The sequence below is a fragment of the Epinephelus fuscoguttatus genome, linkage group LG15 (assembly GCF_011397635.1).
Source record: "Epinephelus fuscoguttatus linkage group LG15, E.fuscoguttatus.final_Chr_v1".
Taxonomy (NCBI): Eukaryota; Metazoa; Chordata; class Actinopteri; order Perciformes; family Serranidae; genus Epinephelus; species Epinephelus fuscoguttatus.
In genome coordinates, this window is record NC_064766.1 from 41,605,308 (window position 1) to 41,627,761 (window position 22,454).

The 22,454-nt window shown below is 44.4% G+C and overlaps 1 protein-coding gene and 1 pseudogene across 1 annotated transcript in view; both read right to left on the reverse strand.

The window, feature by feature from the left end:
* The window catches only part of rasal2 (RAS protein activator like 2), a 114,825-nt gene extending 102,274 nt beyond the window's left edge, over positions 1-12,551 (reverse strand). The window contains exon 1 of the mRNA XM_049599510.1: positions 11,987-12,551. Within this exon, the coding sequence (XP_049455467.1) occupies positions 11,987-12,113 (127 nt within the window). The 5' untranslated portion in view covers positions 12,114-12,551. The remainder of the gene's footprint in view (positions 1-11,986) is intronic.
* Positions 12,552-19,573: 7,022 nt separating this feature from the next.
* Positions 19,574-21,884, reverse strand: LOC125902872 (tripartite motif-containing protein 16-like; annotated as a pseudogene).
* Between the last annotated feature and the right edge of the window lie 570 nt (positions 21,885-22,454).

Below are 22,454 nucleotides of genomic sequence, written 5' to 3' on the forward strand. Positions count from 1 at the left end.
AACAGGGACTCTGGGAGGAAGTTAATCAGGTGGAAAGTCAGAGGACGACAGAGGAGTTTCAGAGTCTGTGATGCACGAGGAGAGAAACTAAATCTGCTGCTCCATTAGAAGCCGCTCTGTCGACTTCTCATCTCCATCCTGCCGGAAACCAGGAGACCCGGCAGCAGCAGCAGCCTCCGGCTAAAAATAACCAGCGGCCATAAAAGAGACCTATAAATCAGCCGAGGGAGGGACACGACCCTCAGGAATCCTGGGTAAATCTCCCACAAGTCTCTGCAGGAGGGCGACCGGGCGTTCACTGCCGTCACAGAAGACACTTCCAGAAAAAACAGACAGGAAGTTTAAACTCAGTGGAGGTCACTGTGAGGAACACGAAGAGCTCTGAACTGCCAAAACATCAGCTTTGAAGAAAACGCTGCAGTTTGAGGATGAATGTCTGAGTTCGTCTGATTCAAACACCTGCAGCCAGCAGTCACCCTGGTTATATTTCCTAATTTATAAGAAATCTGCAGCTCACAGCTCGTCAGGGTTCAGTTTATCACCACACAGAAAAGAGAAAAGCATCAAATCATCACATTCAAAAAGAATATTTAACATTTTTTCGTCTAAAATGGCAGATTTACTTCCTGTTGATCGACTTCAAAAACTGCAGCCGAGCATCTGTGTTTGGCCCAACTGGATAATTAATATGTATGTAACAATAAACGAGACAGAAAATGATGTAAAACCTCAACTGCTGCCTTTTTATTTCTTGACCAAAACCTCCACACAACAGCTCCCCTGCACAAGTTCCCCCCAAATTTTATCTGTCCTACGGCAACTCAGAGGGACACACAGTGGAGATCAGTGTGTCCGGTTTTCTTTTTCAACACAAGAGACACTTTAAGATCTTCACTGTGAGTTGTGACGCGTTGTGAAATACAGATGATGGTTTAAAAGTCGTGTGAACATGTCAGTTCTCCTTCAGACAGCAGCAGCAGTGTTGGACAGTTAGAGGACAGTCACAGTTCATCTAATCCACTTTACAGTCACACCTTTAATCTGCAGCCTGTCACCATCACACTGATCCACTTCTGCTCCTGTAGTTACAGCTCACACTCAAGTAATCTGATTACTTCCTGCTGATACCTGACACCACAGGTAAACAAGAATGTAAACAGGAAGACGCCAAATGAAAAACTTATACAACACAATAATCTAAAAAAAGACACTATTATTCACAGCATTTAATCTGATTTATTATTTTATTGTTTTATTTTATTTGTTAGATTCGTTTTTATTCTAATGATGGGACAGTCCTCATCAGGGTCCATCAGTGGACCAGCAGTCCTCATCAGGGTCCATCAGTGGACCGACAGTCCTCATCAGGGTCCATCAGTGGACCAGCAGTCCTCATCAGGGTCCATCAGTGGACCAACAGTCCTCATCAGGGTCCATCAGTGGACCAGCAGTCCTCATCAGGGTCCATCAGTGGACCAGCAGTCCTCATCAGGGTCCATCAGTGGACCAGCAGTCCTCATCAGGGTCCATCAGTGGACTAGTCTCCTGCATGTTTCTGATATGAATGTAATGATTAAATGATATATTTTGGTGGTTTGAGTTGAAGGTGTGAGAAAGAATAGTATCAGTAACATTGTTAACACTGTGCTACATTACAGAGAAATACAAACCGTACTAATGAACCTTCATTAATATAGGCCTATATTTTATCTCCAAGTGCACGTCACACACTGAGCGAGCCTCCTGTTAATGACGCTGTGGGCTAATGGGCATGTAGCTACTTCCATGTTTCACATGATACGTCATGTTTGTAGTCGACCAATGAAGATGAGTTTACATATCACCTTGGGTTCGTCCTTCACCTTCTCAAAATGATCCCACACTTTGGATTTCCTGCCCGACATGTTATTAACTAGCCTGTGGAATAACCGCAGGTACCAGCCCTGGAGATTAACCTGACTCCTGTCTGACTGCTGAGCGTGGACACTTCCTGTGTCTGTCCTTTCAAAGTAAAGTCCCACATGCTCCAGTCATATAGGTTTGGATTTATTCTGACAAGGTGCAGCTCGTCATAGAGTTTCATGTTTGTTTGTCAACTGACTGTTTCATTCACGGTGGATGTGCTTTACGATGTGTGATTTAGTGTATCGTGTTGTGTAGTGAGAATGTATATTTTGTATTGTCACTATGTCACTGTGTAGAGCCGGGAAGAATAGCTGCTGCAAAGCAAAAGCTGACGGGGATCTGAATAAACAAACAAACAAACAAATCTTTTGGATATTATTCATTATTTTATCCTGTTCGATATTTGTGTGAAGTTTTGTCATAATTAACGTATGAATTCTTGAGTTACGGCTAAAAACATGTTTTGTGAGGTATCATTCAGAAATTCCCTCACGGCCTTATTGAGATATTGTGTTCACAAACATGGGACGGACAGACGGCTGGACAAATAGACTTTCGGAAAACTTGAAAACATAACGGCTCCGGCCCCGGCTGTTGCAGACACAGACGCATAGATTTGTTTATTTATGTTATTTTATTTATTGCATGGCAGCTCTGGATCAGGGTGGTCCGACGATAAAGTATTTATTGCATTAAGCGCTCACTGCTCAGTTTAACTACAGTAGATTTTTTACAGTCTCAGATTTTACATCAAACTCTTTCTGTTCTGTTTCGACCTGATCACAGCACACACATTTAATTTAAACAAATCAACTGGCTAAATCAGAACTTCTCGAGCTGATTGACGTCATGTGTTTCAGACACATGAACATCCAAACAAATAAAAACTAAACTGAGTGGCAGCCTCAGGAGCTCATCTTGGTGTGGACCTACACGCATAAAGACCTGAGCGATAAGAGGAAACCTCCGCCCGTGTTTTTCCACTGCCTGTCCTGAAATAGACAGCAGATTATTTTTGTCCAGTGAGGCTCGACTCTTGTTTTGTTTCAGAGGGGAAATCCTGTCTCTACGCCCCCCGCCCCCCACATCATCCTGATAACAGCCAGGCCTGTGAGCAACTTTCCATTTCCTCCTCTGATCAGCCCCCATTGTCCCAAAGACCTGAACCTACTCACCTGCACGGGGCCGACACGCAGGACCAAGATAATAATTGTGGAGCAAAAAGATCATGCCACTGTTTAGTCCCTTCAGGGTTAAAACTGTTCTGGGAAGTTATGCAAAAAGAAACAAGCAAATTATTGAATTTTGACATTAATGCAACAATAATTTTGGGGATATTGCCGAGAGAAAGGCTGGAGAACAGAGACGAGCATCTTTTCAGAATATAAAGACAAATTTCTCTTAAATCAAGGACGAAAGCCCCTCTAACACAGAATGTTTAAGGCGGGAGTCTCACGCCGTTATGTCGTCTCACCGTTCTTAATAAAAAGTACAATCATGGGTTAGGGTTAGGGTTAGCGTGCAGCAAAAGGCCACAGGTTTGAATCCAGGTGCGGAGAGGCTACCTATGTACACAGGCACCTGCTCTACCCTCTGAGCTACTGAAAAAACAAATTAAGCATAATTTTGTGCTGCTTTTCTCTTCTGTTAATCATCTTCTAACACTTGTTGGAGTCCTGACCATCAGGTTGGGACAAACTGCATCAGATGAATAATAGTTGATTCAGTTTTTGGGATCAAGATCATTGATTTGACGATGATGCTTCTCTGTTATGTTATTTTAGTCCTTGTGTAACTTGCTGCATGTATCAGCACTCCTTTAACTCTGTATTGCAACTGCTGCACAGAAATTTCGCACCAGATGAATAAAGATCTATCTTATCTTATCTTATCTTATCTTATCTTAAAGCTGTTTTTACATTAACTGAGGTGCAAGTATTTAAATTAAAGCCTCCTAAACAAAACTTTCAGAAGGTTGAATGACCTTTAAAAGCACGGCTTTCTAACGGTTCATATTAATCCTGATGTCGGAGGAAGAGGAATGAAAACAGCAGTGAACACAGTGAAGAGGAAACACGCAGCAAGCGTCGGTCTGGCTGCGGTCCAATCCTCCAGCCGGACGCGTCACATCCAGCAGAGATCTCAGGTGTGAATTGGCCCGAAGACAACAAACTCCCACAATCCCCCGTCCAATATGATGGCGGAGGATCTCAGCGGGCAGCGTCACATCCAACATCCAACATCCTCTGTCAGCTCCAACATGTGAAGGCTGCCGGGCTCCAGCGACGGCATCCTGCTGCACAACAGATGGAGGGAAACCTTCCTGTCCTGACCTTTGACCCTCCACAGGGAGTCTGGAGCCTCTTCAGATCAACGCCGCGAGCCATACAGATTATTGCAGATTAATCCTTTGGGTCATTTTTCAAACAAAAATAATGAAGTTTCAGCTTCTGTGATGACGGGATGTTCTGCCTCTGTTGTCGTCTGTCTCAGTAAACTGAATACTTTGGATTTGGGACTTTTGTCCAGACAGAACGAGACATCTGAAGACGTCACTTTGGGCTCTGTAAAGTTGTGATTGGTATTTTTTCACTTGACATTTCTGTGCTGCTCGGCACCTTTCAGCATTTCGGTAACAAACCTCAATAAACTTAACAGTCTAGAAAACAGGGTTGGAAATTTAATTTTTCTTCCACCTGCTAATGTGGCTGGTGGATTTCAACTTCTACCAACCACTCCATAGATTACATTTTTGGTCTGGTAAGTGACGCAAATCCAGCAGCCACTTGCATATTTTACCGGCATTTGGTTGGAGCTGATTTCCAACCCTGACAGAAAGACAGAAAACAATAACTTACATGTGTTCAATCCTTTTAAAAGCTGCTGTGAGTCAGGAGGTTCAAATCAAATCTGCCAGAAACAGAGAGGAATGAGATCCTCAAACTGCTGGGAAGAAATCATTTTTAAAAATGTCAGGATTATGATTCTACATATCGAATCAAACTTCAATGAAAGCTGCTAAAACAAATCAATCACACAGTTAAATCCAACCTGTGAACACAGAGAAATAACTTATAATTAAAACATTATTAATCTTTATATCAGAGCTACGACACAGCTCTGATCTCCAGCGTGAAGTTTAATCATCATGTTTGCGGTCAGGTGTCGTGTGACTGTGAACACACCTGTCAGATTCACGGCTTCATATTTAAAGTGACAGAACACATCAGGGTTCAGGATTAAATCAGTCACGAGACAACATATGTTCTCATGACTTCACGCCCACAGTCAGCGGGGGGTGAGGAGAAAAAAGGATCAATCCTGTGTTTAGCTGCAGTCAGCTTTAATAGGCTTATATACTGCAGCCTTTCTCCACATAACACACTCTGTCGGAGCTTTCAATGAGCCGACACACACACGGATTTAAACTGCACACACACTCTGCACAGTGAAGCTCAGCGAAGGTCGTTGATCACACGTTCATCTCCACATGAACCACAGAAAGCTGGAAGATCACTATCTTTAACGTTTCTATGGAGAGTGGATATTTTTCTCTTTTGATGAGCTAACAGTTTCCCTCTGCTTCCAGTCTTTGTGCTAAGCTAGGCTAACAGTTTCCTCCTGCTTCCAGTCTTTGTGCTAAGCTAGGCTAACAGTTTCCTCCTGCTTTCAGTCTTTGTGCTAAGCTAGGCTAACAGTTTCCTCCTGCTTCCAGTCTTTGTGCTAAGCTAGGCTAACAGTTTCCTCCTGTTTCCAGTCTTTGTGCTAAGCTAGACTAACAGTTTCCCCCTGCTTCCAGTCTTTGTGCTAAGCTAGGCTAACAGTTTCCTCCTGCTTCCAGTCTTTGTGCTAAGCTAGGCTAACAGTTTCCCCCTGCTTCCAGTCTTTGTGCTAAGCTAGACTAACAGTTTCCCCCTGCTTCCAGTCTTTGTGCTAAGCTAGGCTAACAGTTTCCTCCTGCTTCCAGTCTTTGTGCTAAGCTAGGCTAACAGTTTCCCCCTGCTTCCAGTCTTTGTGCTAAGCTAGACTAACAGTTTCCCCCTGCTTCCAGTCTTTGTGCTAAGCTAGGCTAACAGTTTCTCTCTGCTTCCAGTCTTTGTGCTAAGCTAGGCTAACAGTTTCCTCCTGCTTCCAGTCTTTGTGCTAAGCTAGGCTAACAGTTTCCTCCTGCTTCCAGTCTTTGTGCTAAGCTAGGCTAACAGTTTCCCCCTGCTTCCAGTCTTTGTGCTAAGCTAGGCTAACAGTTTCTCTCTGCTTCCAGTCTTTGTGCTAAGCTAGGCTAACAGTTTCCTCCTGCTTCCAGTCTTTGTGCTAAGCTAGGCTAACAGTTTCCTCCTGCTTTCAGTCTTTGTGCTAAGCTAGGCTAACAGTTTCCTCCTGCTTTCAGTCTTTGAGCTAAGCTAGACTAACAGTTTCCCTCTGTTTCCAGTCTTTGTGCTAAGCTAGGCTAACAGTTTCCTCCTGCTTCCAGTCTTTGAGCTAAGCTAGGCTAACAGTTTCCCCCTGCTTCCAGTCTTTGTGCTAAGCTAGGCTAACAGTTTCCCTCTGCTTCCAGTCTTTGTGCTAAGCTAGGCTAACAGTTTCCTCCTGCTTCCAGTCTTTGTGCTAAGCTAGGCTAACAGTTTCCTCCTGCTTCCAGTCTTTGTGCTAAGCTAGGCTAACAGTTTCCCTCTGCTTCCAGTCTTTGTGCTAAGCTAGGCTAACAGTTTCCCTCTGTTTCAAGTCTTTGTGCTTAGCTAGGCTAACAGTTTCCTCCTGCTTCCAGTCTTTGTGCTAAGCTAGGCTAACAGTTTCCTCCTGCTTCCAGTCTTTGTGCTAAGCTAGGCTAACAGTTTCCCCCTGCTTCTAGTCTTTGTGCTAAGCTAGGCTAACAGTTTTCCCACCTTCTACTGTTTACTAACCTGTTCCCAGGCCCGTCCATGAGCCACACAGAAAGACATTCTCATCTGCTGCACACAGCTCTGAGCTACAGACGGAGGGAAATGAGTCTATCACATATTTTCAGCAGGTTTAACCTTGTTTAAAAAAACGTGCACACAAATTTTGGAGGATTAAATTTGGTCGGTAATTATCAAGCATCCTTCATCTTGATGCTTCCTCCACCTCTACCGTAAATATGATGATCTCACACTGATGAAGCAAGAAGATGACCATCATCATCATCATCATCATCACTGCTGACCTCAGAAACGTGTGGATGTGACTGAACCACCAACAGCTCAGAGACCTTGTGTGTACATTCAGACTGAGCGCGGTGCTCCTGAAGGCAGCAGCCATTGTTGGATGTATTTGAGGTATGTGAGCAGTGGATGGCAGCGAGCCGGAGTCCTGCTGGGTGAGATCACCGGCACAAACTGGCTGCTGACATCACACTCTGCCAACACCGAGGGGGGGGAGGGGAGAGAGGGAGGCAGAGCAAACATCCTGACACAGTCCTGCTTCCACAGATACCAGCGCTGTGTTCAGGGAGCGTGGGAACAAACACTGCTGCACATTTAAAACAACCAAGTGGTTGTTTTGTGTCTCAAGTTTTTCTTTTTTTCTTAATAAGACGTTTCGCAGGAAATAATTTAAATTCAAACCCAAACTGTAAATCCTGCAGGAGGCCAAGTGTTGTCTTCATACTTCAACTCTTTTGTGCACAAAATTCTTGAATTGTTTTCCACGTGCTGCCCGGTGGTCCCGGTGTGGACAACTTTTACAGACTGTTACTAGCAGTCTGTTTTGGTCACTTTTGAAGCAAAGATGCCAAAACTGTGCAGCTTTTCTTAAGCCCCTTTTACACTGCCAGACTTTCCGCGGATATTGGGCCGTTTTGCCGGCAAGCTGCGAGTGTTTAGACACACAGAGCCGGATTGGCGAGTTGATCCAAGGTGCCCAATTTTCCTCCTCGTAGGGTAGACATATTGGTGGAACCCTTTTAGTTTAAACAGACCGAGGTGGCCTTCTGCAACGGGAGGGGCTGTTGATGACTTGTGGGAGGGGCTGTTGATGACTTGTGGGAGGAGCTGTTGATGACGCCGCACGTGCGAGCCACTGGCGGTGGATAAACAGGAAACAGCTGATAGCAGGAATTAGCGAGCAGCTAGTAGCAAGAGGGAAACACAAACCTGACAGACACTGTAAAGATGAGCAACTGGGGAGACAAGGAATTGTGCGCCCTCCTTGTCCTCGCAAACGAAGAGGCCATTAACCGTCAGATGACGGGGACGGTGAAGGACGGGCCGACTTATGAGAGAATCACCGAAGGACTGACCAGCCGCGGCTTCCCTCCCACGTCACTGTTTACGTCACACACTGAGCTACACGTTTTGTTACTTGCTCACGCCCCCCATTGCCCCGAAAAAGGCACATTCTGTATAAACAAAAGTAGGTAGGCGGCATTTTGCTGCACTCCCCGATTTTGTTTTTATACTGCCAATGCTGAAAAAAGACTGATTGGGCTTTCCTGCAAATTTGCACAACTCCAAGCTAAAAAGAGCCTGTGATGTGGAGTTACATTTCTGAGGAGGTGCACAACAAGCTACAGCATAGGTCTCTAGAATCGACGCAGATGCTACCGCGTAGGTACGGCTAAGAATTATAAATCCTGCATAACACTGCGTTCACACTACGAGCAACCAGCAACAGCGTTGCTAACTACATTATTGCCTAGTCGCCGTGGAAGTGTTGCTCTTCATACTGTAGCTACTTGCCACATAGCACCTCAACTGAACGTCATCTAAAGTTTGTATGTGGACATTAAATATCTGCTTATGATCAATTTAAAGTCATGTTTTCTGCCTCACTGCATCCCAGCATGCACTGCAAATAACAAAGTGTCAGCTAACTAAGCTAAATAACATAGGTATACGACTAAAAACAAACTATGTGATTGGTCATTGGAGCGCTGAAAAAAGTTGAGGCCAGCTCAACTTTCAATGGTAGCACGCCACACCTGTCGGCAGTGACAAGTATCAGGTGTCAGTTTGTAGCATCATGTCATTGGCTTTGACTGAAAATGAGTTGTAGCCTCTGTGAATGCAGCATTAGCATCACATGGCTAACGTTACCCAGCAGTTATGAACAGGTTTAATAACAGAGTCAAGTCATTTCGATGTCGGTGTGAGTTAAAGGGCTCCGTGTCACGTGTTACCTGACACTGGGTTTCAGCCCAAGAGCCAAAATATGATGAGTAGTGATGAGGTCACGCTGGGTTGTGTTAACTCGTGCTAACTGGTCAGAGAGAGCAGGAGGAGACGCTCACGGAGACGGTCCTTCAGCGCCACGTTCAACAGCAGCAACAGCTGATCCTCCTGATCTGCTCTTTAGAAAAGCTGAAATCAGACATTTCAGGCTGCAACAATCCCAAAAACGGTTCAACAAACCCTGGAGGGACTGAACAGTGAACTGAAATCTGCTGGCCAGATAAAAAAAAGCAACTTGAATACGACACCTCGGATTCTGGAGAATTAAAAAGGAAAATGTTACGCTGTTTTTCACATTTTACAGACAAATCAATTAATATATAAACCAAGGAACAAACGGTGTGATTAATATATGCATCAACAGGTTAAGACCTATTTTCAAAGTGATTATTTTTTTTAAACACTGACCATTGCTTACATAAACAAGGTACAATGGATGGATGGATGGATGGATGGATGGATGGATGACTTATCGAGGGAAAATTCACATCACAGCAGGAGTACACAGAACAAATCACATGGTACAAAGAAAAAGATTCAAACACAAGTACAAACCAAGTTTACTGACTGAACTGAAACCTAAAAACTGATTCTTAATGACCTCAAACGCATCTTTGACACACCTCCATCACTTCACCTGCAATAAGCTAATATTTATCAGTCTGTCGTCCACATTCATCACAACAGTCGAAACAACTGGGAGGTCCATCAGTTGTTCCTGAGGAGGAGCAGTGACGCCTCCACGCTCACATATTACAACAGTAATATCTACACTGTGCAGCACAGGTGGAGGTATCCTCCTGACGTGAGTCTCTCGTGTGGGTCGAGTGTGTTTGTAGGTGAGCTGGTCAGATGTGTGTGTGTGTGTGTGAGAGAACAGCTTTACATCACCACTGCAGTCACCCATTGTGACTCACTGTGTTCTCAGACTCTGAGCAACACCACCGCCAAGTCACCGGGAGTTCATTCACTTCCTGTCGAGCTGAACCAAACGGGGAAACACGACAAGGTACTGTCACTCGGCACGAGTGTCACAGCTCTCGGAAACTTTGATTTTAAATGAAGGAACAAAAGTCCTGGAGGGGAACAACAGACAGCAGCTGGCGTCCACTGCAGAGGTCAAAACTCTGAGTCACTTCACCCAGTTTTTTCGGTCTATAGGTCACATGTCATATTTTCCTTACAATCCCAATGACGCGAGGAGCTTTTGTCTGCTGAAACATGGACACTTTGACAAGGTAAAAACTGACCCCTGACCTTTCCTCTGGCACCAGTCTATAAGTCTATAAGAAAATGAGAATAATATCTATCAGCTGTTAAAACTGATGCCAGTAAAGATGCTGCCGTCTCCTGCAATGTTAACATTTATAATGCTTGTGTTAAACATTTAAACTGCAGACAACACCACCACAGAGGTCGGGACAGTGATGGAAACAACAAATCATCGTGTAGACGAGGGGTGCAGCAATCTTCAAAACTAAAGATATCATCCTAAAGAAGTTCAAAAAGTCAAAAGTTGGAGACTAAATGTTTTTGTGTTGCACCATGAGCTCACCAAAGTAAGTCCCTTAATACTTTCTGATGTTAATAAACTTTCCAGATCTCATTAATGCCCTCTCACACCTGTTGCATCTGTACCAAACCCTTAACTTAACCCTGAAAACACACCACATCCCTTTATCCAAACCAGAGATCCTTAATTTGTCCAATAATGTGAGAGCAAACCCCTTTAAAACACCCTAATTCCATAAGTAAATACACAAAAGTTTAAAAAAAAAAAAAAAAAAAAAAACTCACAGGATACATACTCTGAACCATTATGAAATGAATGTGTTCCAAGTCTGGTTAAACATGTTCAATTCCTGAATAAGAATCCCTTAAAATCTTGTTAATTTTGCCTTATTTTAATTCCAAAAGAAGATATGAGTTTCTCCTTAATTCAAATTACAATACCCCTCACAAAACAAAAACATATTCCAAATCATTATAAAAGCCATTAATGTGTCCCTTATCTGGTTAACATGTTATATTCCTCAATAAGAATCCCTTAAAATCTCATTATTTTTGCCTTACCTCAATCACAAAAGGTAGACAAACAAGTTTCTCCTTCATTTAAATTCCAATATTCCTCAATACACACACATTCTGAACCATTACAAAGATAGGATGTGCCAAATCAGGTAAACATGGTAAATACCCCCTAAAATCTCATTAAGTTTGCAGCTGAAATTAAACCAAACCCTGACCTACACCAAATTCCCTTAACCTTGATAGCACCTTAAACTCATCAATCATTAATGGTGTTTGTCACAAACTGGTGTGTACATTCAGTCATGCACACATTACAGTCATGTTTTTAAGGGGTTTATTGATGGACAAGTTAAAGGATCTCTGGCTACCAAACACACTGATTAAGACAAAAGTGATGATTTATAATTTCATACAGAATTCATTAAACAGAAGTAAAACCTTTGGTGTCCGGACTGAATAAATAAGTGTGAGGAGAACTGAAGTTTAAGGGATTCCTTAAGGGGTCCAAACCCCTCAAAGTGTTTTAGGGGTAAAGCAGTAAACCCTGACCCGAGCTCTGTGTCTGACCCCTGACCTCTTTGGAGGACTGAGGGCTGGCAGTGTGAGTGATAACAGCAGAAGAAGAAGAAGAAGAAGAAGAAGAAGAAGAAGAAGAAGAAGAAGACACACCGGGCAGCAGCTCCGGTTTCCTCTCAGCCATCCAGCCGGTGGCCGCCATGACCTCGGCCTTGGCCCGCGGCTGTTACCTGGCTCTCCAGACGGTAACCAGCCTCCACACTACCTGCTGACTCCCTTCATGTAACCCGCTCGGTAACACGGGCTCCGAGCTGCCCTGCCGTCCCCGGTGTGTGGGTTAGTCTTACCGTAAACCCGGAGCCATCCCTGCTGCTGGGACACGGTGTCCACCAGGATCCGGTCCACCAGGGGATCCAGGAGGCTCAGTCCGCCGTGCAGAGACTCCACGTCGCCTGACACGGAGTCCGTCTCCATATCCAAAAAGAAAACTTGTTTCCGTTGAAATAAACCCTCCAGAAGTGGACGTTAACCCGGTAAATGTGAGTTAAAGTGTTTGGTGGTCGCGGGGAAGCGATAAAAGTCGGTGTGTAATCCGTTACTGGAGAGTTTGGTCGCTCCTAGCTAGCCGTTAGCTGAGGCGGCAGCAGCCGGCGGCGGTCCGGCAGCCCGGCTGGCTCTCCCTCATTGTTCCGCTCTCCCACGTTAGCTTAGCGGGGGTTCAACTCCCGACGAACCGGCGTCCGGGACAAGCGGGGAGCCCCTCTCCGTCCTGCCCCACAAGTGTCCACCCAGAAGCCGCTGTTAGATCCTGTACGAGCCGCTGGAAGTGACTCACGGTGTGTGCCCGGCTGGCTGCCCCTCACTCTGCTGCCGCTGCTCCCGGAGTCCACTCTGCCGACCCGTGCACGAGCCCGCGACCGGACGCGCTCCCGTGTGAGAGGAGAGGCGGGAGCGCGCCTCGAAGTCTGACAGAAGCACGAGCGGCGGTGGAGGAAGTAATCGCATACTTTGCCAGGGGTGGATGAAGTGAACAAAGGCAATACTCAAGTAAAAGTTCTGATTTAGGACCAGTACATGACTTTAGTGGAAGTTAAAGTAACGCATTACAATATTACTCGAGTAAAAGTACAGATTCAGGAGCAGTACATGACTTTAGTGGAAGTTAAAGTAACGCATTACAATATTACTCGAGTAAAAGTGCAGATTCAGGAGCAGTACATGACTTTAGTGGAAGTTAAAGTAACGCATTACAATATTACTCAAGTAAAAGTTCTGATTTAGGACCAATACATGACTTTAGTGGAAGTTAAAGTAACGCATTACAATATTACTCGAGTAAAAGTACAGATTCAGGAGCAGTACATGACTTTAGTGGAAGTTAAAGTAACGCATTACAATATTACTCGAGTAAAAGTACAGATTCAGGAGCAGTACATGACTTTAGTGGAAGTTAAAGTAACGCATTACAATATTACTCGAGTAAAAGTACAGATTTAGGAGCAGTACATGACTTTAGTGGAAGTTAAAGTAACGCATTACAATATTACTCAAGTAAAAGTACAGATTTAGGAGCAGTACATGACTTTAGTGGAAGTTAAAGTAACGCATTACAATATTACTCGAGTAAAAGTGCAGATTTAGGAGCAGTACATGACTTTAGTGGAAGTTAAAGTAACGCATTACAATATTACTCGAGTAAAAGTACAGATTCAGGAGCAGTACATGACTTTAGTGGAAGTTAAAGTAACGCATTACAATATTACTCGAGTAAAAGTACAGATTCAGGAGCAGTACATGACTTTAGTGGAAGTTAAAGTAACGCATTACAATATTACTCGAGTAAAAGTACAGATTCAGGAGCAGTACATGACTTTAGTGGAAGTTAAAGTAACGCATTACAATATTACTCGAGTAAAAGTAACGCATTACAATATTACTCGAGTAAAAGTACAGATTTAGGACCAGTACATGACTTTAGTGGAAGTTAAAGTAACGCATTACAATATTACTCGAGTAAAAGTGCAGATTCAGGAGCAGTACATGACTTTAGTGGAAGTTAAAGTAACGCATTACAATATTACTCGAGTAAAAGTACAGATTCAGGAGCAGTACATGACTTTAGTGGAAGTTAAAGTAACGCATTACAATATTACTCGAGTAAAAGTAACGCATTACAATATTACTCAAGTAAAAGTACAGATTTAGGACCAGTACATGACTTTAGTGGAAGTTAAAGTAACGCATTACAATATTACTCGAGTAAAAGTACAGATTTAGGACCAGTACATGACTTTAGTGGAAGTTAAAGTAACACATTACAATATTACTCGAGTAAAATTACAGATTCAGGAGCAGTACATGACTTCAGTGGAAGTTAAAGTAACACATTACAATATTACTCGAGTAAAAGTACAGATTTAGGAGCAGTACATGACTTTAGTGGAAGTTAAAGTAACGCATTACAATATTACTCAAGTAAAAGTTCTGATTGGGTAGAAGTTAAAGTAACGTATCAGATTATTACTTGAGTAAAAGTACAGATTCAGGAGCAGTACATGACTTTAGTGGAAGTTAAAGTAACACATTACAATATTACTCAAGTAAAAGTTCTGATTGGGTAGAAGTTAAAGTAACGTATCAGATTATTACTTGAGTAAAAGTACAGATTTCTTATCAGAAATGACTTTAGTAGAAGTTAAAGTCACATATCAGAATATTACTTATGTCCCCTCCTTCCTTCCTTCCTTCCTTCCTTCCTTCTTTCCTTCCTTCCTTCCTTCCTTCTTTCCTTCCTTCCTTCCTTCCTTCCTTCTAGTACTCAGGGGCCCCAGTGGGAGGGGCCCCTCAAAAACCCTAGAATGAGAAGTTTGAGTTTGCATATTTTTATGTATTTGGTGCCATGACTAAATTCACACTGACTGAATGAATCAGTAGAAACTTTGTTGAGACTAAAAACAGTAGCCTTTATTTTTTCCTACATCTCCTTATTATGATTTCAGAAGTTAAATTTTGACCTAAAAATGTTGGAAAAATATGACATGATCACTAAGAACTATGAAATGCAAAGTTTCGGCCTTACATGTTATTATCCATATAAATATCATGTCATTTTTATTTCCTGTCACCTGACTTTGATTCACAAAATCATCATTTTATCAGAACTTTGAAATTTACTGTTCAGTTTTAATTTACTTCCTCATGAATTTGATGTATTTTGACGTCAGCTGGGCTGTCTTGGCTGACACGCCTTTTCAGTGTCACGTGGAGGTCGGGTACGGTGCCTGCGGAGTGGCAGTCCGGGTGGTGGTCCCCATTTCCAAAAAAGTGCACCGGAGGGTGTGCTCCAATATCAGAAGCTCCTTTTAGACAGGAGTTGTGCAAATTTGCAGGAAAGCCCAATCAGTCTTTTTTCAGCATTGGCAGTATAAAAACAAAATCGGGGAGTGCAGCAAAATGCCGCCTACCTACTTTTGTTTATACAGAATGTGCCTTTTTCGGGGCAATGGGGGGCGTGAGCAAGTAACAAAACGTGTAGCTCAGCGTGTGACGTAAACAGTGACGTGGGAGGGAAGCCGCGGCTGGTCAGTCCTTCGGTGATTCTCTCGTAAGTCGGCCCGTCCTTCACCGTCCCCGTCATCTGACGGTTAATGGCCTCTTCATTTGCGAGGACAAGGAGGGCGCGCAATTCCTTGTCTCCCCAGTTGCTCATCTTTACAGTGTCTGTCAGGTTTGTGTTTCCCTCTTGCTACTAGCTGCTCGCTAATTCCTGCTATCAGCTGTTTCCTGTTTATCCACCGCCAGTGGCTCGCAGGTGCGGCGTCATCAACAGCTCCTCCCACAAGTCATCAACAGCTCCTCCTGTTGCAGAAGGCCGCCTCGGTCTGTTTAAACTAAAAGGGTTCCACCAATATGTCTACCCTACGCGGCGGAAAATTGGGCGCCTCGGATCAACTCGCCAATCTGGCTCTGTGTGTCTAAACGCTCGCAGCTTGCCAGAAAAACGGCCCAACATTCATGGAAAAACTGGCAGTGTAAAAGGGGCTATAGTATTACACTGCTCAGCCGGTTAAGTTTACTGCAGGGTGCCTGAAAGGAGACGCCAACCAATTGTCAAATCTCAGATTCAGGAGAAGCAATGCGGATTCCGTCCTGGCCGTGGAGCAGTGGACTAGCTCTTTGCGAGGCTCCTGGAGGGGTCGTGGGAGTTTGCCCATCCAGTCTACATGTGTTTTGTGGACTTAAATAAGGCTTACGACCACGTGAAGTACTGCGGGATTACCGGGCACCGGGCTCGCTGCTGTGAGCCATCCGGCTCCTGTATGACCACAGTGAGAGCTGTGCCCACATACTCGGTGTGAAGTCAGACATGTTCTCAGTGGGTGTTGGGCTCCACCAGGGTCGTCCCTTGTCACTGATGCTGTTTGTGATATTCATGGACAGGATCTCGAGGTGCAGTTGGGGGAGGAAGGGGTCCGGTTTGGGGACCTCAGAGTCACATCTCTGCCTTTTGCAAATGATGTGGTTTTGTTGGCTGAAAGAATGAGGTCACAGATACAAGCGTCTGAAATGAGTTTCCTCTGTAGGGTGTCTGGGCTCAGCCTTAGAGATAGGGGGAGGAGTCAGACATCTGGAGGGAGCTCGGAGTAGAGCCGCTGCTCCTTCATGTTGAGGTGGTTCAACATCTGATCAGGATCCTCCTGGAGGAGCTGGAGGAAGGCGCTGAGGACAGGGACGTCTGGGGTGCTTTGCTCAGCCTGCTGCTTCAGAGACCTGACCTCAGATAAGAGGATGAAGATGATGGACGGGTCTCACAGTTTTGACGCATCTTATTTTTTCTTACAGAGTCCAAAATGTGACTCATTATCTCGTCTACAAATGACAAAGACAAGATGAGTTCAGTCAGCCTCTGTCATGTGATGAAATCAAAGAATATAATAAAACATATCAGTGTATCTGTGGAGTTATTTACATCTTATTTTTAATCCTGGTTATAATTTTCTCTGCTGACATCAACTAAAACAGTTTGACTCAATGTGTGTGGAACTTTTCTGCACTGTGATCACTGAGCACATCAATATTTAGGGTTTGATGACGTCTCTCTGTCTCTGTCTCTGTCCTTGACTTTGACTCTGACCCCACCTGCTGGTCTCTGCAGGTAACGACAGGAAGTCAGCTCCTCTTGTGTCAGAGACATGTTGATAAAACCATTCAAATATATGAATAAATATATATTTCTGTTCTTTTTCAAAGGTTTGACACCACTGCCCATGATGGATGACACAGGTAGACAGATCCTATGTGGTTTAAAGACCACATGTGTAAAACATGCAGATTAGAGCTCCTCTCACACTGTCTGTTCAAAGCGGGAACGTCACAGCATTATTCTGCTTTGTTGTTCTGTATAAAAGGTACGATCACAGACTGGAGGGACGGAGGTGTCTCGCCTTTAAGCCGGCAGAGGAGAGAGTAACAGCGTCAGTGTGAAAAGTGTGAGTCGGCAGGACAGGACCACGGACTGGAGGGGTGCAGACATTTAAAGAGCAGCTGTTAGCAGTTAGCAGCTAACTCATAGAACACACACACCAGCTGATAGCAGTTAGCAGCTAACTCTCAGAAAAAGAACAGCAGCAGAAAATGTCCACAAATAGTGAAAACAATGAGGTCCAGGAGCTCCTTCCCCTCCGAGCAGAGGACGAGATCAGCCGCCACATAACAGGGACCACACATGATGTTGTTACTGACACGTGACGCCATTGTTATTGTTTATAAAGTGCTGCTAATGTGTATATGTCACATCAGAGGCCAACGCTGTTGTGTTACACATCACGCCTCCTTTGCTTCCAAGATGCCAACATGCAGTGTTGGGGTAACGTGTTCCAGTAATATATTATGTTTGAGCAGTAACAAAGTTACATAACGAGTTACCAACAGGATTGTGGGTAATATTATTACATTTACAGCGTCACGTAACAAGTTACCACCTGAAATAAACTGTTCATTGTTTCATCTTTCATTCATCCACACTGACCCACACCGCTCCACTTCCACCAGAGCGCCACCAGAAAGAATATCATCCGAAGGTTGTTGTGTCCAATCATGTGATTACAGACTACATTACAGAAGGGTGCCAGTGACACATCTGGGTGATGGCGTACTGCGTGTTATCATGTCCTGTGTGTCTCCTCTGCTTCTGCGTCCTGAGGCTGCCTGAAAGCAGCGGGGATAAGGAGCTGGGCTCCGGTTTGTTATTTTCTCGTCCTGGTGATCGGCACATCTGGGTGATGTCAGTACATGTTGAACATGTTTCCACATCTCCTACAGCTGCAGAGTGACGCTGACACACAGTCCTGTTCTTACACATAAGTCTCTCCGGCACACCCGGAACCGGCAGGTGGATCTTTCAGCTCTGGTGTTTTAATTTTCACCTGTCACAGTGACGACTCACACACCATTCTGTTTGTTGTGTTTCATATCATAGGCCCACAGATACTGATCCATACCTCATAATGATCAGACTCTGATCCTTTGCCTGATACCCCCGTGTCCATGGACATTCATTTAGTTATTTAATGGTTCTTTATCGTCACACTGTTTTTAATATAAGCAGGTGAATTTAATCCAAAGTAATAACCTCTGTGTGTGAACACATGACTGTGTGTCAGACCTGAACTGTAATAAACAACATGACCTCATCCATTTCAAATCAGCATCAGTTCTTCTGAGCTCATTTTGGTCACAGTTACACAAAAGTAGTGAAATACTTAACTAATTACTCTACACAGAGAGTAATGTGTAAAGTAACTTATTACTTTCAAATGAAGGTAACTAGTAATGTGTCATGTATTTCATTTTGAGAGTAATTTGTAATGATTACAATGATTCAAAGTGTAAAGACATCTCAATGAAATGTCAACCCTTCATACAACCTGTCACCTTGATTCCAGGTTCTGCATCAGCCTAATCGCATCAGTTAAAGACTGAAACTAGACTGAAACTCTGAAAGAGAAAAAACACTAAAATGTGATTTAAACTTAAAGCAGTTTCCTCTCAAGACGAACAGCTGCCAAAATGAAGGCTGCCGACATGTTACCTAAGCTGACACAGCAGGACAACGTGATGCCACATGTTTAGTTCTGGATAAAGAAACAGAGGCGTTGTAATGAAGGGACTTTGTTGCACAATCTCTGTGTAAGAAGGACTGAAGTGAGTTGAGGAGCTTTTACCTCCTCTACCTCCCTGGTTAGCAGGATGAAGGCGCCCTCTTGTGTTGAGCATCAGTTGTCACATTTCACTTGATCACCTGCTGTGATGTTCACTGCAGGAAGACAAGTCCAGAGTTCACTGAGCCTTTGGTAGCTTCACACAACATCAGCAAAGAGACATTTCAACATGTGTAATATCACACTGTGTGCATTTGTTGACAGGAGTCACACCCTGAAACACTGATGCTGCATTCAGGTCACATGGGAAAGATGGGAGAGAAGAGTTTCAGCTCTCAGCTTGGAAACAGTATTTGGGAATGTGAGATCTGAGGCCGTACGTTCAAATGTCTCTGACTGGTTGAACTGTGATCAAACAACATGGAAACACTTGTGAGCAAATGTCAAGAATCAGCTCCACAGTATCTGTTGTGTGATGTGTGTGTCAGGACTTTGAAGTGTGTGTAATAAATCCTCTTCACTGACTAAACAAAGTGTGGGTTGTAAAAAGCCTCAGAAAACTGGTGTCATGTCTGTGTGACCACGCTGTTTGAGTGAGGAAAGTTAAAGGACAGAGAGCGACTGACAAACGCTCTTCTGCTGTAAACATCAACACTGGACTTTGTGGTGTTTGAGGAGGAAAAGTGCGTCAGTTGTGCTCTCAGATCAGTGTCACATTTTCTCCATCAGCTTTGTTTGAGACCCTGGAATGAAGACAGGAAGAAAAGACTTTGTCCATGTTTGTTTATTCATCATGTAAAGATTCAGTTTGTTCACACATCCCATCAGTAAAGTCTGTTCAATGATTTCATGTTCACATTCACTTTATCCACACAAGAATCTCAGCTACGTACAAGAAAAGAATCAGTCATCTCCTTATTGATTCTGATCAGGATCATCAACAACAACTACAACCTCTGCTCTGCCAAACAAATCAATGTGAGCACACATTTCTTTGCACAGAGAACAAAGTGTGGAGGATAAAGGAGCTCTGCTGCTTTCTCTCTTCACACACAACAACATACAAACACATCAGTACAAAGACTGATCAGACATTTAGAGCCCAGAGAAGTCCACATTATTCTCATGCAGAGAAATGTCACTGCAGCTCAACAAACATCATCATGAGCAGTGAGAGCCTCCATGGCTGAACACACACAGGAAGGAGCGCCACCTACACACACTCAAACATTTACACAACAACTCAGGAGAAGATGTCAAAGTCCCGCCCACAATGTTTGACTGACAGCTGATCTGTGTGCAGTGAAGAAACGCCACAACAATCAGCTGTCAGCAGCAAACATGGAGACCAAACACAGAGTTTAACCCTTAAATGACTTCAGACTATTTGACTTGACACAACTCAACTGTGGAATCAAGACAAAGCCAAAGTCCAGCATAGAGAGGCTGAGTGAATGTGGTCTGGACTCTGTGGAGGAGAGTCATGGTTTCAGAGACGCTGTAGAAGGACAGAATACCTGCTCTGTGATCCAGGTACACTCCTACTCTGGAGGACTGAGGACTTAAGATGGGAGTTCGGACTTTGTTGTACCAAAAGTTATAACTGTTATTGTCACAATATAACGCCCAAGATTTGTCATTGAATCCAAATAAACATTCATCCCCCCACCCTGCTCTGCTGATATTCTTGTATGCGACTGCTACATAAACTCCTCCTCTCCACTCCACCTCCCAGTAACAACGTCCAGTCAGACTCTCTCTACTCAGGACCTGACGCCTGTGAGTGAATCTGTCTGGGTGATCAGAATAAGACTGTTGTTGACTCATTACTGTCACTTTCCTGTTCCTCTCAGATAATAACAGCTGTGTGTTTGCTGTGTTTGGATCCAGTGTGATGTGACGTGAATATCTGAAGAACTCAGCTCTGGTCTTGGGCTCTGGTTGTGGCAGTAAAACATCCACTTCAGTCCCTGTCAGTGAGACGGTTGTCCATGTGTCCCTCAGAGTGTCCTGTAGTTTATCTCTGACTCCTAACACAGCCGCTGTCACGTCCTCAAAGTAGCGGCGAGGACGGATGTTGATGCTGGATGAGTGTGTGGCTTCACTGAGTGCTGACAGTGAGGGGTAGTTGTGTAGAAACTGGGTGTGATCCTGTGTGTGTGAGAGCTGCTTCAGCTCAGCATCTTTCCTCTTCAGCTCAGTGATCTCCTGCTCCAGCTTCTCCTGAAGCTCTTTGACTCGACTCACTTCAGTTTCCTGCTGCCATCTGAGCTGCTGCTTCACATCAGAGCGTCTTTTCTCCATGAGACGGATCAGCTCAGTGAAGATCTTCTCACTGTGCTCCACTGCTTTATCAGCAGAGCGACTGATAGCCTCCACCTCCTGTTGGAGCAGCTTCACATCTTTCTCTGTGTCCTGGATTCTCTGCTGGATGTTTTGTCGACTCCTCCAGCTCTCTCTGCCTCTCAGTCCTTTCTGCTGCAGCTGACACTGTGTCGTGGCCTTTATGTTCCTCCACAGAGCAGAGATAACAGATACACTGCTGATCAGTGCGGCAGAACATCTTCATCACCTCATCATGACGAGCAGATGTTCTCCTGCAGCTTCTTGGAGGGCTCCACCAGCTTGTGTTTCTGTAATGGAGCCGAGTCACGATGAGGCTGGAGGTGTTTCTCACAGTAAGAGGCCACACACTGCAGACAGGACTTGAAGGCTTTCAGTTTCCTCCCAGTGCAGACATCACAGGCCACATCTTCAGCTCCAGCATAGCAGTGATCAGCAGGAGCAGCTTGGAGTCCAGTCTTCTTCAGTTCCTCCACCAAATCTGCTAACATGGTGTTTTTCCTCAGGACAGGCCTCGGTGTGAAGCTCTGCCTACACTGAGGGCAGCTGTAGATTCTCTTCTCATCCTCTCCATCCCAGAAGCTTTGAATACAGTTGATGCAGTAGCTGTGTCCACAGGGAAGAGTCCCCGGATCCTTCAGTAGATCCAGACAGATGGGACAAGAGAACTTTAGGGGGTCCAGCTGAGCTCCTTGCTGCGCCATTTCAGCTTGTGGCAGTGACTGTGTGAGTCTCACTTCCTGAGAAGTAAAACTAGTCTGAGCTCTGATATTTATGATCTCATGATCTCAGCATCATGTGATCATGCAGTGAATGCAGCCTGTCAGCTCTATCATGTCACCACCATGTTGGTTCCACCCATCTATAAAGTGCAGATGTGAAGGGGAGGGAACAGAGTGGAGCTGGCTGTGTGTGAGAGCAGGAAGAGGAGGGAGGGCTGATTCCAGGACGACCAGCAGCACTTTTGACTCTGTTTCCTGCTTTCAAATGAAGCCTCAGTTCAAACCTGCTCCCCGTCTGAAAACACTCCAGTGTTCAGTTCAGATCAAATCAACTTTATTTATATGGCACTTTTCAAAAAAAACAAAAAGAAAAGAGAAAACCCAACCCTACCACCCCACATAGAGATACGTAAATATACATATACGCACACACACACACACACACACACACACACACAAGCTATCACTAAAGAGACATGGCCTGGCACTGAGACCCGAGGCAAGGAAAAAGCCACCTCTGGGGGCCGTCCACACCCAGAGGGCCCATGGTCCACGGCCACAGGGAGCACCGCCATAGAGACCACCCCGAC